At 38.8% G+C, this 15,300-nt stretch overlaps 3 protein-coding genes across 9 annotated transcripts in view; 1 reads left to right on the forward strand and 2 right to left on the reverse strand.

Annotated features, from left to right (window-relative positions):
- On the forward strand, positions 1-8,647 carry LOC136345026 (zinc finger CCHC-type and RNA-binding motif-containing protein 1-like). Of its 5 annotated transcripts, XR_010733086.1 has the most exons (8): positions 1-238; positions 350-461; positions 521-592; positions 643-789; positions 842-931; positions 988-1,186; positions 6,866-6,939; positions 7,017-8,647. XR_010733086.1 is itself a non-coding variant. In XM_066293006.1 (6 exons), exons 1-6 carry the CDS (start codon positions 126-128, stop codon positions 1,117-1,119), a joined length of 666 nt encoding a protein of 221 aa, XP_066149103.1. In that variant the 5' UTR covers positions 1-125; the 3' UTR covers positions 1,120-1,293. The 5 variants fall into 5 exon arrangements, 1 of the variants encoding a protein (XP_066149103.1); XR_010733085.1 differs by having other exon boundaries at positions 6,866-8,647; XR_010733083.1 differs by lacking the exons at positions 6,866-6,939; positions 7,017-8,647 and adding an exon at positions 1,501-3,806.
- Positions 1,343-5,189, reverse strand: LOC136345011 (uncharacterized). Of its 2 annotated transcripts, XM_066292979.1 has the most exons (7): positions 4,810-5,189; positions 4,094-4,753; positions 3,902-4,035; positions 2,945-3,135; positions 2,649-2,767; positions 1,732-1,893; positions 1,343-1,678 (listed from the first exon to the last, which is right to left on the reverse strand). In XM_066292979.1, exons 2-7 carry the CDS (start codon positions 4,748-4,750, stop codon positions 1,343-1,345), a joined length of 1,599 nt encoding a protein of 532 aa, XP_066149076.1. In that variant the 5' UTR covers positions 4,751-4,753; positions 4,810-5,189. The 2 variants fall into 2 exon arrangements, with proteins under 2 accessions (XP_066149076.1, XP_066149077.1); XM_066292980.1 differs by lacking the exon at positions 4,810-5,189 and having other exon boundaries at positions 4,094-4,782.
- Positions 8,501-15,300, reverse strand: part of apolpp (apolipophorin) — a 20,229-nt gene continuing 13,429 nt past the window's right edge. For both annotated transcript variants that reach the window (XM_066292953.1, XM_066292952.1), the window contains exons 16-30: positions 14,595-15,256; positions 14,267-14,531; positions 13,127-13,413; positions 12,531-13,079; positions 12,323-12,472; positions 11,961-12,261; positions 11,665-11,883; positions 11,201-11,502; positions 10,744-10,951; positions 10,502-10,685; positions 10,291-10,450; positions 10,057-10,233; positions 9,771-9,998; positions 8,896-9,096; positions 8,501-8,733 (exon numbers count right to left, since the gene is read on the reverse strand). In XM_066292953.1, coding sequence (XP_066149050.1) covers positions 8,722-8,733; positions 8,896-9,096; positions 9,771-9,998; positions 10,057-10,233; positions 10,291-10,450; positions 10,502-10,685; positions 10,744-10,951; positions 11,201-11,502; positions 11,665-11,883; positions 11,961-12,261; positions 12,323-12,472; positions 12,531-13,079; positions 13,127-13,413; positions 14,267-14,531; positions 14,595-15,256 — 3,905 coding nt within the window. In that variant the 3' untranslated portion in view covers positions 8,501-8,721. The remainder of the gene's footprint in view (positions 8,734-8,895; positions 9,097-9,770; positions 9,999-10,056; positions 10,234-10,290; positions 10,451-10,501; positions 10,686-10,743; positions 10,952-11,200; positions 11,503-11,664; positions 11,884-11,960; positions 12,262-12,322; positions 12,473-12,530; positions 13,080-13,126; positions 13,414-14,266; positions 14,532-14,594; positions 15,257-15,300) is intronic.

The raw sequence follows: 15,300 nt of genomic DNA on the forward strand, positions 1-15,300 counted from the left end.
TAACCTTAAAGTTGGTTCATTTTTGTTATTGTTTATTACTTATTTTAAGTCGTAAATAAATGAGTAAATTATAGTGAAATGATTAATTGTTAATCGACTCAGGTGTTTAATTTACAATTATCGGAATGAGTGGTGGTTTAGTCCCCAGTAAAAGCACTGTGTATATCTCGAATTTACCCTTTGAGCTGAAGAATAATGATTTGCATAAAGTTTTTGAGAAACATGGGAAGATTGTCAAGTAAATATTTAGGCGTTATCATTATATATTTTTCTTATTAATTTCAACTAAATAAATCCTATTATAGCTCTGTTCCTGTATATTAATTACAATTTTTATCCTTGTTTGTAGAGTCACCATAGTAAAAGACCGTGAAACACATAAGAGTAAGGGTGTAGCTTTTCTTTTATTTTTGAAGCCCGAAGATGCCAAAATGTGTGTCCAGGAAACAAATTTAAAAGAGGTGATTATTCCCTTACTAAAAACAATATAGCTTTTCATGCTCTTTCACATGAATCATAGATGTTTGGTAGAACTTTAAAAGCAAGCATAGCTAAGGATAATGGCAGGGCTAAGGAATTTATTCGCAGACGAGTAAGCTAATCAGAAAACACATTAAACTATCTTAACATATATAACAACAGGAATATCCAGATAAAACTAAGTGTTATGAATGTGGAGAAAGTGGTCATTTAAGTTATAAATGCAAGAAAAATCTCCTGGGAGAAAGAGAACCGCCGCCTAAAAAACCCAGAAAGCGCAAAAGCAAATCCAATCAAGAACTCACAGAGGTAATTTTCAGTAATTTTCAAGCTAACAAAAACATAAGAAATAATATTTCAGGAGGAGAAGCAGTACTTTGATAGTTCAGATGATGAATTTCTAAAGGTGCCTGTAGACGAGGAATCTTTAAGTGCAGCTATCAAAAATGAAGTAAGTTTCTATTTTCAATAATATTTGCACGTGATTTTTTTTATTGCAAATTTTAGCAAGAAAAACATGATTTAGAGGAGTATCGGTTTAAAGTGGCTACAGGATCTTATGATTCAAATCTTCAAGATATGGCAAGGAAGAAGTTCAAAAAGAGTGCATATTTTAGTGATGAGGAAGAAAGTGATTGAGGAGAGCTTTCTTGAGGAGAGTCATCTTTTGTTGCATGGAAGTGGGATGTAGCCACAAGGATTAAAGGTAATTTGTTCCAAGTCAACTTGAATGTTTTTATTGACAACTGCGCATTTAGTGCCCTTTCAAGGCGTTTAAAAAAATAAATTTTCAAAACGAATTGTATGTTACTATATACATTTTTACATATCACAAAATTCCCTTTAAAGTTCTCTTTAAACTCTAACAAATTCTCCGAATTTTATTCTTTTCAATTTTGTTTTTTAAGTCTTGTTTTACATTGATGGACACATATTTGGCCATATTAAATGGTCTTTGATTGATTGTAGAATAAGTGTGATCTGCTGAAAAGCTGTTGAAAACTGGCTCAATTTTTATAGCTTTCTGTCGTCTCGGATCCAGGAATTTCTTCACCAAATCATTAGGGACGCAATCTTCTTGGCTCTTTTTTTTAATTTGCAGTTGCTCTTCATGGCTGTGATTTTTTACGTGTTTTCTTAAGCTGCTGGGATCAGTGTATTTTTTGTGGCAACCGATTACTTGGCAGGCGTACGGTTTCTGCAAAGAGAGAAGTTATAAAATGGAAATTGCAGGATTAAAGGACTACTCACAGTGTCGAAATGTGTTCTTTGATGTTTAGCTCTATCAGAACTGTTAGAGAAACATTTCGAACATCCGTTAAATTGACACAGGTACGGTCGTTCTCCGGTGTGGCTCCTTTGGTGAATTTTCAGGTTTTCCAGCCGGGAAAAGGCTTTAGTACAGCCTTTAAACTGCAAGGAAAAAGGAGGTAAACAAAAACATTGATAGATTTCCTTTCTTTTAATGTCACACATATTTCTAACTAAGCAAATAGTCGTTATTTAATTTTCGTCATTTTACGTGCCCCTCATAATGTTTTCAGTACTCATGTTGTGATCAATGCCTATGCATTTTGATTATTCTTTTTCTATGAAGCTCAGATAAACTCTCGTTGTGTCAACTTAGGTGACCGCGTGGTTATTAGAATTTGATACTTTAACTCCTTTGGAGAATAAACGCAATTTGATTCGAAACAGGAAACATACGGAAGCTGTCGGTATTGAGTGGGAGTAAGTGGCTTAAATGGCACCGGTAAAAATCCTATTAAAGTTGGGCAATCAAGCGAATCTCAAGATATATTATATTTCAATAAAGATCTTGACGTTCTATTTTTGTGTTTGCCCCTCATTTATTTTTCTTCTGCAGTGAAAGACGGTCACGACCTGTTAACCCAAAGCGTGCTTCACATAGAGGCAGATGCCACTTATTTGTTATTGTAAAAGGTGTCATACGCGATGTAGTGTTTAATAAACTATGAATATTGAGTCTACCGACTAGCACAGTGCGTGTTATTTTGTTTACCCGGCGAAGGTTATTCAGCGCTTTAAACAGGGATAATTTATTTTATTATTGGGGAGACTTGTTTTTTGAGTAGGCATGTTCAGTGTTAAAACCGAAAGCAGTTTTAAAATTATTTCTATTTTGTTTGTTTTTCAATCAAACTTACCGGACATTTATTTGGTTTCTCGCCGCTGTGCACCCTCATGTGAATAAGTAATTTGTAGCGAGCGTTGAAGGGTTTGGTTTTACGAGGACAGTGCTCCCAATAGCAAGTAAATTCGTCACCTAATTAACAAGAAAATGATAATTTACTGAATTGGATTAATACCTGAAAAATTTGGATTTATTCTGCGCGAGATGAAGAATTTTACTGTTTTAATATTAAATTGATAACATTGCCATTGTCTGATAAATTTCTCAGCACGTTCATAACTTACTATTTCAAATTCCATTCTTTCTTACCTCTTTTAACTTCGACATGACACTTCTCTATATGCCCAACCAATCCCGTCTGACTATGGCACTTTTGATAGCAATTTTGCCATCTACACTGGTAGTTGACCGCTATAGAGTTGATGATTTCCTCAGAACCTTCAGATTCGGTGATTTTCACGCCTATTTGAGTATGGTTGTTATAAAAGTTGTTGCTGGAACTGAAGAAATTCATAAATCAATTTTCAGTATGCTTTGCTTATATGATGAATTGTTAGTTCTGCTATTAAAATTCTCATATACCACCACTATGCAAATTTTATCAACACGTTCTCGACATTAGTTACCTTGTATCATTAGCCATCTTTATTTGTTATATCACTGTAGACGAGGAAAAAAATAATGACACTGGTACCTGGTACCCTGGTACTCGAAGAGGCAAAGTAAGCTTCGGATATAAATCACATACACGTTTTTAATTAAATGGGTATTAGTAAGGGATCGTTATATACTAAAGAGTATTTATCACTACAGTTTAGTAATAGGTTGATAAGAATAGTGATGGCAAATGAAAATTTAAATTTACAAAATTAGATAGTTTTATCTATCTATCTGTCTATCTATCTTTGATATTGAATGGTTTTTTCGGTAATGTTTACAGGTGTTTTAATAAAGTGAATGTTTGTTTTGAATTTTTAAGTCATAAAGGGCTAAACAGTAAATTCGCTTTTTTCTCCAATTGCAATCTATTTCCATGGAAACGTTAAAATAGAGCTTTAGTATTAGGAATATTCTTTGATTGCAGTGTAACTAGCAAAAGTTGACCTCATATTAATAATTTTGTTCTTAAATTCAATGGTAAATAAACTCATACGAAAGAAAATGTCTTGAACTCTTCAGATTTCAGTTATCAAACAGTCTCCTTCGGATACATATGAATGTTTTTGATTCTTAAAGTAGATTGATTGCTATTTTAAATAAACCTACCTTAACAAAGGGTCGTCGTTAAGCAAAGCCTCAGATTGCTTCAACACCATTTGATTCTCCTCTAGAACTTGAGTTTGTTGAGGCATCTCAGAACCTCCCAACAAATGCCCAAATTCACTTTTACCCTCCAAGTCCTACAATTCCCTTATTACTCTACGATTTCATGAATTATTTTTCGAAATTTAAACTTACAGTCTTGAAATACCCCATATTGTCTTCAGGCACAGTCCTCACGTAGTAGTTAAAATCAAAATTATTCTTGGTGATAGTCCCTACCGGTGGCAACGAATTTGAATAACCCTGGTCCAGGCTTTGCACATCGGAGTTCCAGTCCAATGATCCACTGCTCAATACTTCACACAGATCTATACCATTGAGACTGTTTTTGTCTTTGCCAGCGTCGCTCTCCTCGAGATTGATCCATATTGGAGGTGGCACGAAGAAGTTGGAAAATTGAGGATTTTCGTTAAATGTAGAAGCTGAGGTTTCAGTTGTGAAAGTCTCCGTGTCAAAGTCTCTAGTCGCAGAATCCGAAAATGAGTCTCTAACATTCTGATCAAAGTCTTCGACGAAGTCATTAAAATCGAAGTTAATGTCGCAATCCTGAGGACTTGCCGCATCTTCCGAGATTAAGTAGTCTATTAAATAATCATCATTTTCCTCAGATTTTTCTTGGTAATTTTCAAAGGTGTCTGCAATGTCCCTCTTGGATATAGTTTGCGCCTCATAAAAGGCCAAATTAAATTTCTCCATTAATTCAGATTGGGAGAAATTGGTCACGGGGTTGTAGAGCTGATCCGATGACATCATCATGCTAGGAGAGCGCTCAGTTACCGGAGTTAAAAGCATTTTCTATAAACGATATCACTCTTGTAAACCTACGTCACATCGCAGTTTTTGAAACTTACCTATTTGCACCAAGGAAACAAACCCTAAAACTACCACGGCATGGTTCCAAGTACCATTTCACACCGACTCTGGATGTGTCTCATTTAAAACGCGTGTTATAATTAAGTTGACAGGCATAAGTGATATATCTATAAGCCCTAGGGACCGGGAAAGAGTCGGGGATGGTCGGGAATAGCTCGGGTTCTGCACCAATTAGCGTCACATATTGGGTGCATTCCTGGATATAGGAGGGTAACATGACTGGTAATTTTGTTTACGCATTGCTACGCACCTGTTTTTAAGGGGTTTGCAGAAGGAAGGATTGTAGGGTTCGACGGATTTCTTCTTGCTTCAGCCTTAGTTTTGATGGTAAAATTTGTTAGGGAACTAAGGCAGAGGATTTTTAAGTTTTAAGCAAGGGTCGGAGGGGGGAGGGGTCTGCGATAAAAAGTTAGTGGAAACGAGTTTCCTCTTAGCCACAAATAAACGCAATTTTATCAACCGCTCTATCACCGGTGAACGATGGTTTGAATTCGTTGTTTCGTTTCACTTTAAAAAGTTCGCCCTGTATAGGATATTTTTTAATCAATTTCTTTGTGCCTCAAAACAGCGCCTAATAAGTGCTAAGCAAACATCCCAGAAAAAATCCAGATGACAAATATATGGACCTATATTTAAGCTGCTTCCCTCTTGCAGGTGTCGTGTGTTATTAACGTTCAAGACTCGCCATCCTAATTTACGATCTTGTTTTTGATGTTACGAAAATATGAACCACATTTACACAGAATTCTTCCAGAACAATGTGCATTCAAAATGGCTATAAATTTGAGGAGCGTTCTAATCTACTATCCACGAATATGAAATTCGAAACTTTAATTCATAGCCGCTACCCAAAACCTTCTAAACTCATTAATAATTTTCCAGATGACATCTTCGACTTAAGTCTTGTTTGCTTTTTATCAAACTACTCTCAACACCAATCTAGACAATTTTTTTTTCTGTAAAAGGGAAAAAAGCCTCCTGCCCCTTGGGCCTAAAGTATTTTTAATTAAGAGCCTCATCAAGAAAAAAGCGCTGTTAATATACGTGGTGCACCAGCGAGCGACGTATCGTATTTCAGACTGTTTTTTTCTCTTATGGAAGAGTATTAACCCCATTCATTTGACAACAAAAACACACCGGCCCGTCAACGGCCACATGTGTGACGAGGATGGAATTCGAATCGGTTTTTCTGGAAAGAGATGGGTTTGCGGGTGAAGTTCGAATCCAGTCAAAGGCCAAACCCGAGGGGATTGAAACTCTAAAAAAGTCAAAATAAAAAATTGTAGTGAATTTCTTTGGCAAACGTCAGTGTTTTTGAAAAATTTTGTAAATGGGAAAAATGCGGAAAAACCATTTTTTTGATTTGGACCAGTGAAATCTCGCGGCCGTAACATCTCTTGTACTTTCAGATCCATGAACAGGTTCGTTTCAATATAGGTTTTCAAGAAATGAACGTACCCACAAGCGCTTTTCCAACGTTACAGGACCCGATTTGAGCCGTTTACAGTCAATATATGATCTAAATCAGTTTAAATAAGAGAAAACGAAGATCCCATACGCTTCGAAAGTTTTCCAGAAAGGTCACACGCGTCATAAAATTCAACACCGTTGATTTGACCTTGCAGGCAGTGGTGGAACAGCGTTTTTTGCAATAATTTCTCAAAATTCCGCTTTGGAAACATATTGAAAATCAGTTTGTCATTGTCAAGTAAAGCCCGATGTCTGATTCGGCGCTGCTGTTTTTTTTTAGAATCAAATTCCCATTTTTCCTGAACTGCGCGGATACCTCTGCCCACGATCTGACATTGACGCCAGCGGCAAAACAGGTTCCTTTTGCAATGATTTGTTAAAATCCTGTTTTCGAAAAACGTTTAAAACTATTTTGCAATAAAGAGTGGCGGAACAGGTCCCTTCAAAATGTGACAATATCTTGAAATCCTTTTGGAAAATTTCGCAGTGTTAGAAAATTGCTTTTCAAATGCATGAAATATGAAATTTTGCCAAAAATGCGTGAGTTCTTTTGTTATTATCTAGACGCACGAGCAATAAGGCTGAACATGCGCAGTTAAGCTGAGCCTAAAGCCGGCATACCCGAACCTCCATTTGGGGTAAGTTTGAATTGTCAATTTCTAAATAAATCTGAGGGCTGTTACAACAAAAAGAAAAATCAATCCCAAATCTACAGGAATACACGCAGTACACCTCACGGGACAGTTTGTGCATATTTATGGCTGCTTCTAACGGTTCGGAATTGGTTTTCCTTTCTGGTGGAGGGGCCTGGGAGGGGTAACATCAATATTTAGTGGATGATTGGAAAGTTTCTGGGTTTCCACGGGAATTTTTGGCAAAGTTAAGCACCAATACGTTGACTCGTCGGCTCTTATTTCGGCGAGTCAACGTAAAGCGCACCTTTAGGGCCATTTTACAGTCGACCGATAGCGAGGGGCAGAATCCAATTGACGGTACTTGACGGTTTCGGTCAACCTCAACCCAGAAACGCGTATTATTTAACAAATCAAGAACCGCTATCAATTGTAACATGCTTCTAAACGTTGTTTTCACACCCAACTTCTGTGGACATGTGTTAGAGACATCTCCGTATCCAGCTCAACTCTGATTGGTGGACTGCACGTGGCTGACGATTTTTTGTCACCTTCACTTATGTAATATGACACCCATGTGCACTTGTCTCCAAGTTTTGAGAGCAGGATAGAGGTATATAAGCCTCTCCGCCTTGCCTCTATTTTACATATTTTAGTTACTTTTGTTTAATCGTTGAAAATGTATTTTTTTTATTATTATTATTTTTTTGGTAAGGACAATTATGGTTGTTTGCGGGTGGCGAATCTTGTCGATTAATTATCAATAATGTTACGAATTATCGCATTCTAAGAGGTATTTTTAGAACAAAAACCCCCGGCTTGTCGCACCGAACAAGACCTTGTACAACACGTGTTCTCCAGCGTAAAAAACCGAAATGGAAATAGCGTGAAAAAATGCTCCGTCTTTATTTTAACCAGCCCGTTTCATTTCTTATTTGTATATTATGAATTATCTGTATATTATTTCGAAAATACAGATGCAGCGATATTCCGTAGTTTTTTAGTTGGGCGCGCGACCGTTTTTAGAATATTCGAAGCGGGAGACAATAGAAGTATGAAAGGGGCCTTTAAACACGTGTTAATTGGGACCATCTTTGGATTATTGAGATGCGAACTGTGCACATTTTACACGACTAAGGTGCTTCAGCACTAGCAAAAAAAAAAACAAAAAAACGACTTGAACATTTTTTGAATTCTTTTCGGTTTATCACAATTTTAGAATTTGTGTATACAAAACCGGCGTTTGTGTTCTTAGATTTGTCAGAAAGACAAAAACTCGGTCTTTATGGTCTTCATCTGCAGCGGCTCTAGTAAAGCATCAGCCACGTAGATTGAATTTCATTTTAATGCCCTTTTTCTAGGAGCAAGTAGTGCAGTAACGCATTGCAGCTGCATTACTACATAAACTATTGTTTTTCAAGCGATTTTTTACATGCTGGATCATGGGGGTCGTTGTGTTTAGTTAGGCGTTTCTGGTTCTTTTGTGAGCTAGTTTGCACGTTTACTGGAGATAAACATTGGGGCCGAACTCTATTTGCCCTGTGCGACTTGCATGAAACTAATAAAATTTTATAAATTTATTTATTGTCTCAATATGGTCGGTAATAACTTTAGTCTTGTTGTACTTACACCTCACACTTACATTATAATAATTTACAAAATTAAAATACCATTCTTGATGTATAAAAATTCAACACTTACAAAACTAATCTTACATACAGCGATGAATATATATGGTTATGCTCATCGCTTTGATGGAAATCTTTGGTCATGGGCAGGATCACTCATTTAGACTTTTTTCTGTAAAAAAGTTAATCGTTAAAACACTCAAATTCAATGGTAACCATTTTTTTTTAACTAGGTCTACGGGTCCCTAATTGTTGCACGATAGTTAACTTTATCTATGCCCTCGTGCCCTTTACTGTACGCGTTTGTGTTTTTGGAACTTTTTTTAATTCTTACCGAAGGTCTGTCTTTGCTGTAAGCTTCCTTGCAGGTATTAACGGCGGTCCAAGGATTAATAAACTTGCATTCGCAATCCAGTCCTTGTTCTATGGTGATCAACTCATCGACGATGTTTAAGGCCGCTACCTGTGCGAATTGCTTTTGATCAGCGTCCTTCAGAGTCAGGAAGTTTTCGTTTACGAAAGTGGTTCCACGGTTCTGGAAAGGAAAATTAATCGATGCATTTCGTCAGAAACCTGCTTTTAAGCACCTTACAGTCGTCAGCTAATACAGAATTAGCCACTCGATAAAATACCGTTTCGAGAATAAGCCATTTCTGAGTGATCTTGTAGATAAATGAACTCAATTCGGGTGAGTCGAGAATAGACATTTCTGTGAATCCGCCCCGTGTACAATTTGATCGAAGATCTTATTCTCCAGTAAAGAAATCATTTATATCGACATGACGTAAAGTTTTACTGAAAAATCTTTTACTGGTAATTTCTAGGAAGTCTTTAATGGTCCGGGTTGTTTTCGTTGTAAAATTTCCTTCTCTTCACGCCTGATCGCGGACGAGCAGAAAAATTTTTAACGAGGAAAATTCCATAGAAATTGAACACATTAAGAAAACTCTAATTTTTATCTGTTTAAATTTTCATTTGTCCTCTCTGTTCGTATAGCGCTGTGCAACGGTGATTACGCTTTTGTCCTTGTCTACCTTCTTATAAAAAAAGAAATGACTGTATGACGTAAAGCAGGTGACGTTGAACATAAGTTGGTGATCTTGACGCAGTGGTGCTTAATAAGAATTTCAACAGTAAAAGCAGGAAATTTTGCACTGCGCACTATTCAACTGTGGGAAACTTAGATGATTTTTCAAAAGTAAAACTTACGTGCAAAGTAAAGTCGACACAGTAATCGTCATAGCTCAGATCCCGATGCATCTCAGTACTACCTTTTGGATGCTTCTTAGCTTGAGATAGAGCGAACACGTTCTGAGTGTTGAACCCTATGACGTCTTTGGTTTTCTTCGAGTCCTTCATTGACAGACTGGGCAAAGCAGTGAAGAGGTTAAGGGCAATTTGACGGTTAGTAAACGTGTACGCCAATGCCTTTTGCAACTGGAAAAAGAAGTGATATTCCAAGCCCTCTACTTTCGAAAAATGTGTAATTTCCTACCGCATAGAATTTGCCCACTTCGCAGGGGCCCTCGTTGAGCACGATAATGGATTTCAACGAATTAGCCCTGAAGTGATAGTGGTAGGCGTCGTTGTAGGTTTCAGTCTTCAGATTCAACCCGGTGGCCAGACTTAGATCATGTACAACGGTCTTCAATTCTTCTGCGAATTCCTTGACCTAAATAAATATAAATGAAGTTTAGTTTCAATTGGTCGGCACGAATAGGATTCTGACCCGTGGATTTGAGATGGCTTTGGTATCGTATATATTTGGAGGTTCTTCGCTGAATTTCAGAGCTGGGGGCTTGCCGGTAAAGGTCAGTTTTCCGTTCACGGTCACGTGACTGGGCCATTGGTTCTGGCCACCGTAAGTTATCAAATGGTACTCAATGTCCCTGTAAAAATTTCTCTGAAGAAAAATTTTCATGGAAATTATGATTACTCACTTTACTCCCTTGCTGCGTAAGTCGGCAGAAATTTCGGTAATAAGCATGGTTCCTAGTTTTTCGTAGAGTTTCTGATTTCCTGAGGTGGTTTCAACGATGATGACAATATCGGCAGACTTGCCAGGTAGTTTCACGCTGAACTGGTCTCCCACATTGTAGGGCTTATCCCCGTTGGTGCATTGAACTATGTAGCGAAAGTAAAAAGTAAGAGATGTTATCCAATGACTAAACATTTCTCGTACCTAAGTTATCCGGCACATGAACTGGAATATTCCTGTTTTGACAGGCAGTCACATAAGCTTTAGCAATTGCCTGTTCAGTATCTTTCACATTAGCAGCCAGACCAAGGGCGCAAGCAGTTTTGAAGTTTTCTACTGGGACGAAGGGATAGCACAATCTAAGCGATGATTCCCAACTGAAGAGTTTTTTGCAAGACGAGTTTTCTTTTACCTAACGAATTATAAAATTTAATTTTGCTCAAAGATCATAGAAAAATAATTTATCGTTGGACGATCATATAATGAAGGCTATTATCTCCGATGGAGATCATTGCATCGCTAGCGAACCGAGTGGCAGAGCACTATCGCGCATGAATGATGGAATCATTATTCACGTTAAGTAGAATTTGTGACATTACGGCGATTAATAGGTTTTCTCGTATGTTTACGAACAGAGCCGTGGATAACGTTATATCCTTACCTCATCCTGTTTAGCTGTAGTAACGTCAGCACAGGAAGTGGCGAGTTTGTAGGCGTTGATAAATTGTGCTTCAGCAGTAACGATCCTTCCATTGGGGATGGTGAAATCGTCAAAAGGTTCGTTGTTTCCGTTACCGAGAAGACCTCTAATTTGACCGTGGTAGAAGCCGGATACCTTCACCGCACAACCAATCAGGTCTGGTGGACATTCAATCAAAACTCCCGCAGTGGTGAAGAGGGTGATGACTTCGTAATTTCGGTAAGCTGCCAAGGTTGGTTCGCGGCGTGGTAGATCGACAATCTCTGGAATAGAAAAGGGGGCTTTAATTTCGCGAGAGAATGAGAAAACCCATGAACGATGAGAAAACAAGTTTTTCGAGTTTCTAATGTGTTTTAATTTCGACTCTGATCAATTCCACGGTATATTTTTAAGGAAATTGTGAAGGTTTTTCACCATAAACTTACTATCATTGGCCTTAACCTTTCCTCCTTGCAACAATGTAACAGATCCACTTTCGTCAGATAAAGTTATGGAAGTCAAATGACCATCCTTGTAAGATCCAGCCACTGTGAAGTTACCATTAACTGCATCCCTTGCTAACAAGTAGTTGCATTTTCCAGGGAATGTGATGTGTTTGCCGTCGAAAGTAAAGACGTGCGTTCCTTGGGCGACCAAACCGAACACTAAGAAGAAAATAGTAGTCCATCAATACTCGAAAACTACCATCAGAAAAATGCTCCGCTTTCAGGTTACAACTTACATGGGAATGGTGGGATTAAGTTCTTGGGCTTGTTCACTAGAGTCAACAATAGTTTTCCAACTTCAGTGGTCACCTCTTGATCGAAGAGGTAGTGAACAGGCGAAAATTTGATTGCAACAAGGCGTGGAAGGTTTTTCAGATAGCTCAAAGGCAGAATACTGTTGGTGTCCAGTCGGCCTCCGGGAATGCGGTGACCGCCCTCCGTGGTGACCAAACTGACCAATTTCTTGACGATCACTGCTATTCTCTGAGCTATGTTTTCTAAGGCTGCCAAGTCGTCCACATCTTTGTTTTGAAGTTTCTGGATTCGGACATCAATAATAATGAGATTAATCTGAAAAGACCAAAATATCTAGAAATACCTGCTCTGCGTAGTTGGCAATGGAGTCCAAAAGAAGTCCGACATCTTCTTTGATAATGAATTCTGGTGAAATGACGTCTTTGATCGTGTTGAAAATTTCCCTTAATGAGCTGATAAGTGCTTCACTACTTGGCAAGTTCTGCTTGATGAACTGAAGCAAAAATTGCATTATAGTATTTCCACTGCCGTGGTTAATAAACTTCACCGACCTGATTGTATTCACTCTTCAATCTATCCAAATAAGGTGAAGCCTTGGCCTCATTGATTATCCTGGTCGTGACTTCTTTAACATTCTCATACGAGTTATCATACACTTTGTATACTAGCTTTCCAAGATCCTGGAATAATTCTCCCAAAGTGGTGGCCAATTCCTGCAATTCCGGCTGGTATTTCTCCAGAATTTCAGACGCTTTTGCCACAACACCCAGAGTGATACTCAGGACCATTTGCACAGCTTCGTTCACTCCCTTCAGTACTTTAGAACCCAGTTCTTTGAGCTGCGGGATGAGCTTCTTTTCAATGGCGTCGATGACCTCCTGGAAACTCTTCTGGAGCACCACGGTGGCCTCTTCGATTTGCTGACTGAGCTTTTCGAAGAGTGTGGTGATAGCCGTAATGGTCGAGCCTACCACTTGACGTATTGCTTCTCCTAAGGCCTGAATGCTCTTATCGCTCAGGATTTCTTCCTTGATTTTCTGTAGTTCTTGGCTGTAGTATTGTTTGATGGGTTGCAAGTTGGGGATCGCCTTTTTCGCCGTCTAAATAAATACAGTTACCAACCCGGAATATTAAGTCTTTTAATTACCTCTCCAATTCCTTGGACCTTCGTCTTGACCTCTTCGGTCCAATCTTTGCCGACGCCGTTCAAACCACCTAAAAACGTAACAGAGCGGTCTTTGAGGCTCTTCAGTACGTCTTGAATAGCTTTGGAATCGACTTTGTGTTCGGATTTCAAAAAGTTGGCTTCGTCTAGCTTGAGCGTTGCGTAGAAGAGGTTGATTTTAGAGCCTCCATTTTGTCTGTCTGCACGGATGTCCGCTACTTGGCCAGGGATGAGCCCGGCGTTAAGGAGGAGCTTCTTGTTGGGTTCGTCTTGAGTGAGATTCGAATCATCGTTATTTGTATTCACGCATTGAATTGTGAACTTTTGAAAGAAATAGAGTAATTGCATGTACATGGTGTCTCGCCTAAGCGGGTCTGTTCGGTAGACCTCTTAGCATTTGAAATAGAGGAAAGAGTGACATGGTGAAAACACATACAAGATGGTTCGAGAAAATGCGGCCGGCCTGTTTAGACACGTGTTGACCGCTTTTCCCAACGTGCAGTACATCACTGACCTATCGCAATATATCTTAAGATTGGGAAACGTTTCAGGTCTTCCATAATGGCCTCCAGTACATTATTGATTTTATTGTAGTGAAATGGAAAATTGATTAAATGTTAGAGGACCTTTTGCACTGTTTAGCGTGCGCTAGATCATTGGTGTATCATGGCTAAATCATTGGCTTCCTATAAGATCGGAGCAACCATTTATGTATTTTTCATTTGATTTTTTATTATTTCCAACTCTCGCTTGAAAATTGAGTTCTGGACTTCTCGGGTCTGTTTTTACTGGCTCCAAACGTTCTCTAATAACAGCGGTCCCCTGCAATTGTGACCATCCAATGCGCCAATGGCGTTTAAGTTTTTTTATAGAAAACCAGTGGCGTATTGGGTTTCTTAAAATTTCCAGAAACTTTCCAAATTTATTAAGTCGAAGATCGACAAATAAAAAATATATATATCTAAATTTGAAAGTTCGCTCTGCACTAACTCCCTTTGTTTATTGTTATTTTTTAAATTTTCTTTAACTTTCTGTGCACCTCAAATGCTATGAACGATATGGGAGAACCCTGCTTAACTGAGACACCTTGTGTAGAAACTCCCTATTCTTCCTTGTACTTACTCTTCACCCAAACTGTGTATGTCAAAGTGTTATAGTTCTTGATTTCCAGCCTGCCGACCAAAGGAGTATTGTCGTAGGAGGAAACTTCAGATTCGATGGTTTGGTCGTTTTCCGTGATCAGAATTTTGTGAATGCCCTTGAGAATGACGGTGTTGGAAAGCTTGATCAATCCAGAAATCTCTTGCGGGGACCATTTGTGAGAGATAACATTCTCGAACTTTGCTTGGCCCACGTTAACGATGAACTTGTTCTCATAGCTGAATTCCTGCAAACGTGAATATCCCGAATGCACATTAAATCAAAAAAACATCGGAAAACGTTTTTGCACCTTCTTGACTTTGTCTCCAGAAATCACCTCGGATCCTTGAATGTCAACACCAAGTCCTTTGCTCTGAAGGGAATATGTGATGGAGGACAATCCCTTTGCCTTCGAGTCCAATTCAAGAGTGACAGCCTTTTTCACAGATAGAACCAGCTTCTGATTGTCGTGGGCGAAGACGTCTAATTCCACAGAAATGTCCAGTTTTCCATTGAAAGGGTTGCCATCCCTGATAGCTGTAAAAGAGCCCAGGAGGGACTTGCGCAGACCTGGATGAGAAAGCTTAACTTCTCCCTTGACTTTTCCTTTATTGTCCACATCTAGCAGCCAAGTAACAGCGGTCTTCTTGTTCGCTTGATTACGTTTGTCCAAATAGAAGGAGAGTTCCCCGCTAGAGATACCGCCCTCTCTGAAATTCTTAAGGGGAACGATTTTGCCCTCCAAAGCCACGATTCTCTTGGGAGTGGTCAAGCTAACAGCAACGTCCTTTGGATGCAGATAGAAGCTGTATTGGTATTTGCTGTTTTCTTGGTTCTGGAAATGGGCATCCACGGTGTGGTCAATCAACCATCCCTTCCTCACTGTTACAGCTTTGAGACCGAACTCGTGCAGGAGCCCCAATTTGCGCAGATCTAGGTTGATCTCCAATATTTGGTTGAAGTTTTCGGCGTCTGTAGAAGACATTTTTGCACTGGGGGCCCACTATAAGTTCGCA

Source organism: Euwallacea fornicatus, chromosome 18 (genome assembly GCF_040115645.1).
Source record: "Euwallacea fornicatus isolate EFF26 chromosome 18, ASM4011564v1, whole genome shotgun sequence".
NCBI lineage: Eukaryota > Metazoa > Arthropoda > Insecta > Coleoptera > Curculionidae > Euwallacea > Euwallacea fornicatus.

Coding starts and splice junctions, on each gene's coding strand:
- LOC136345026 (XM_066293006.1), top strand. CDS start 126: ATGAGTGGTGGTTTAGTCCCCAGTAAAAGCACTGTGTATATCTCGAAT. Junction 239..349: donor AAACATGGGAAGATTGTCAA/GTAAATATTTAG, acceptor CCTTGTTTGTAG/AGTCACCATAGTAAAAGACC. Junction 790..841: donor CCAATCAAGAACTCACAGAG/GTAATTTTCAGT, acceptor ATAATATTTCAG/GAGGAGAAGCAGTACTTTGA.
- LOC136345011 (XM_066292979.1), bottom strand. CDS start 4,750: ATGCTTTTAACTCCGGTAACTGAGCGCTCTCCTAGCATGATGATGTCA. Junction 4,036..4,093: donor ATATGGGGTATTTCAAGACT/GTAAGTTTAAAT, acceptor AGGGAATTGTAG/GACTTGGAGGGTAAAAGTGA. Junction 2,768..2,944: donor TCATGTCGAAGTTAAAAGAG/GTAAGAAAGAAT, acceptor CTTGTTAATTAG/GTGACGAATTTACTTGCTAT.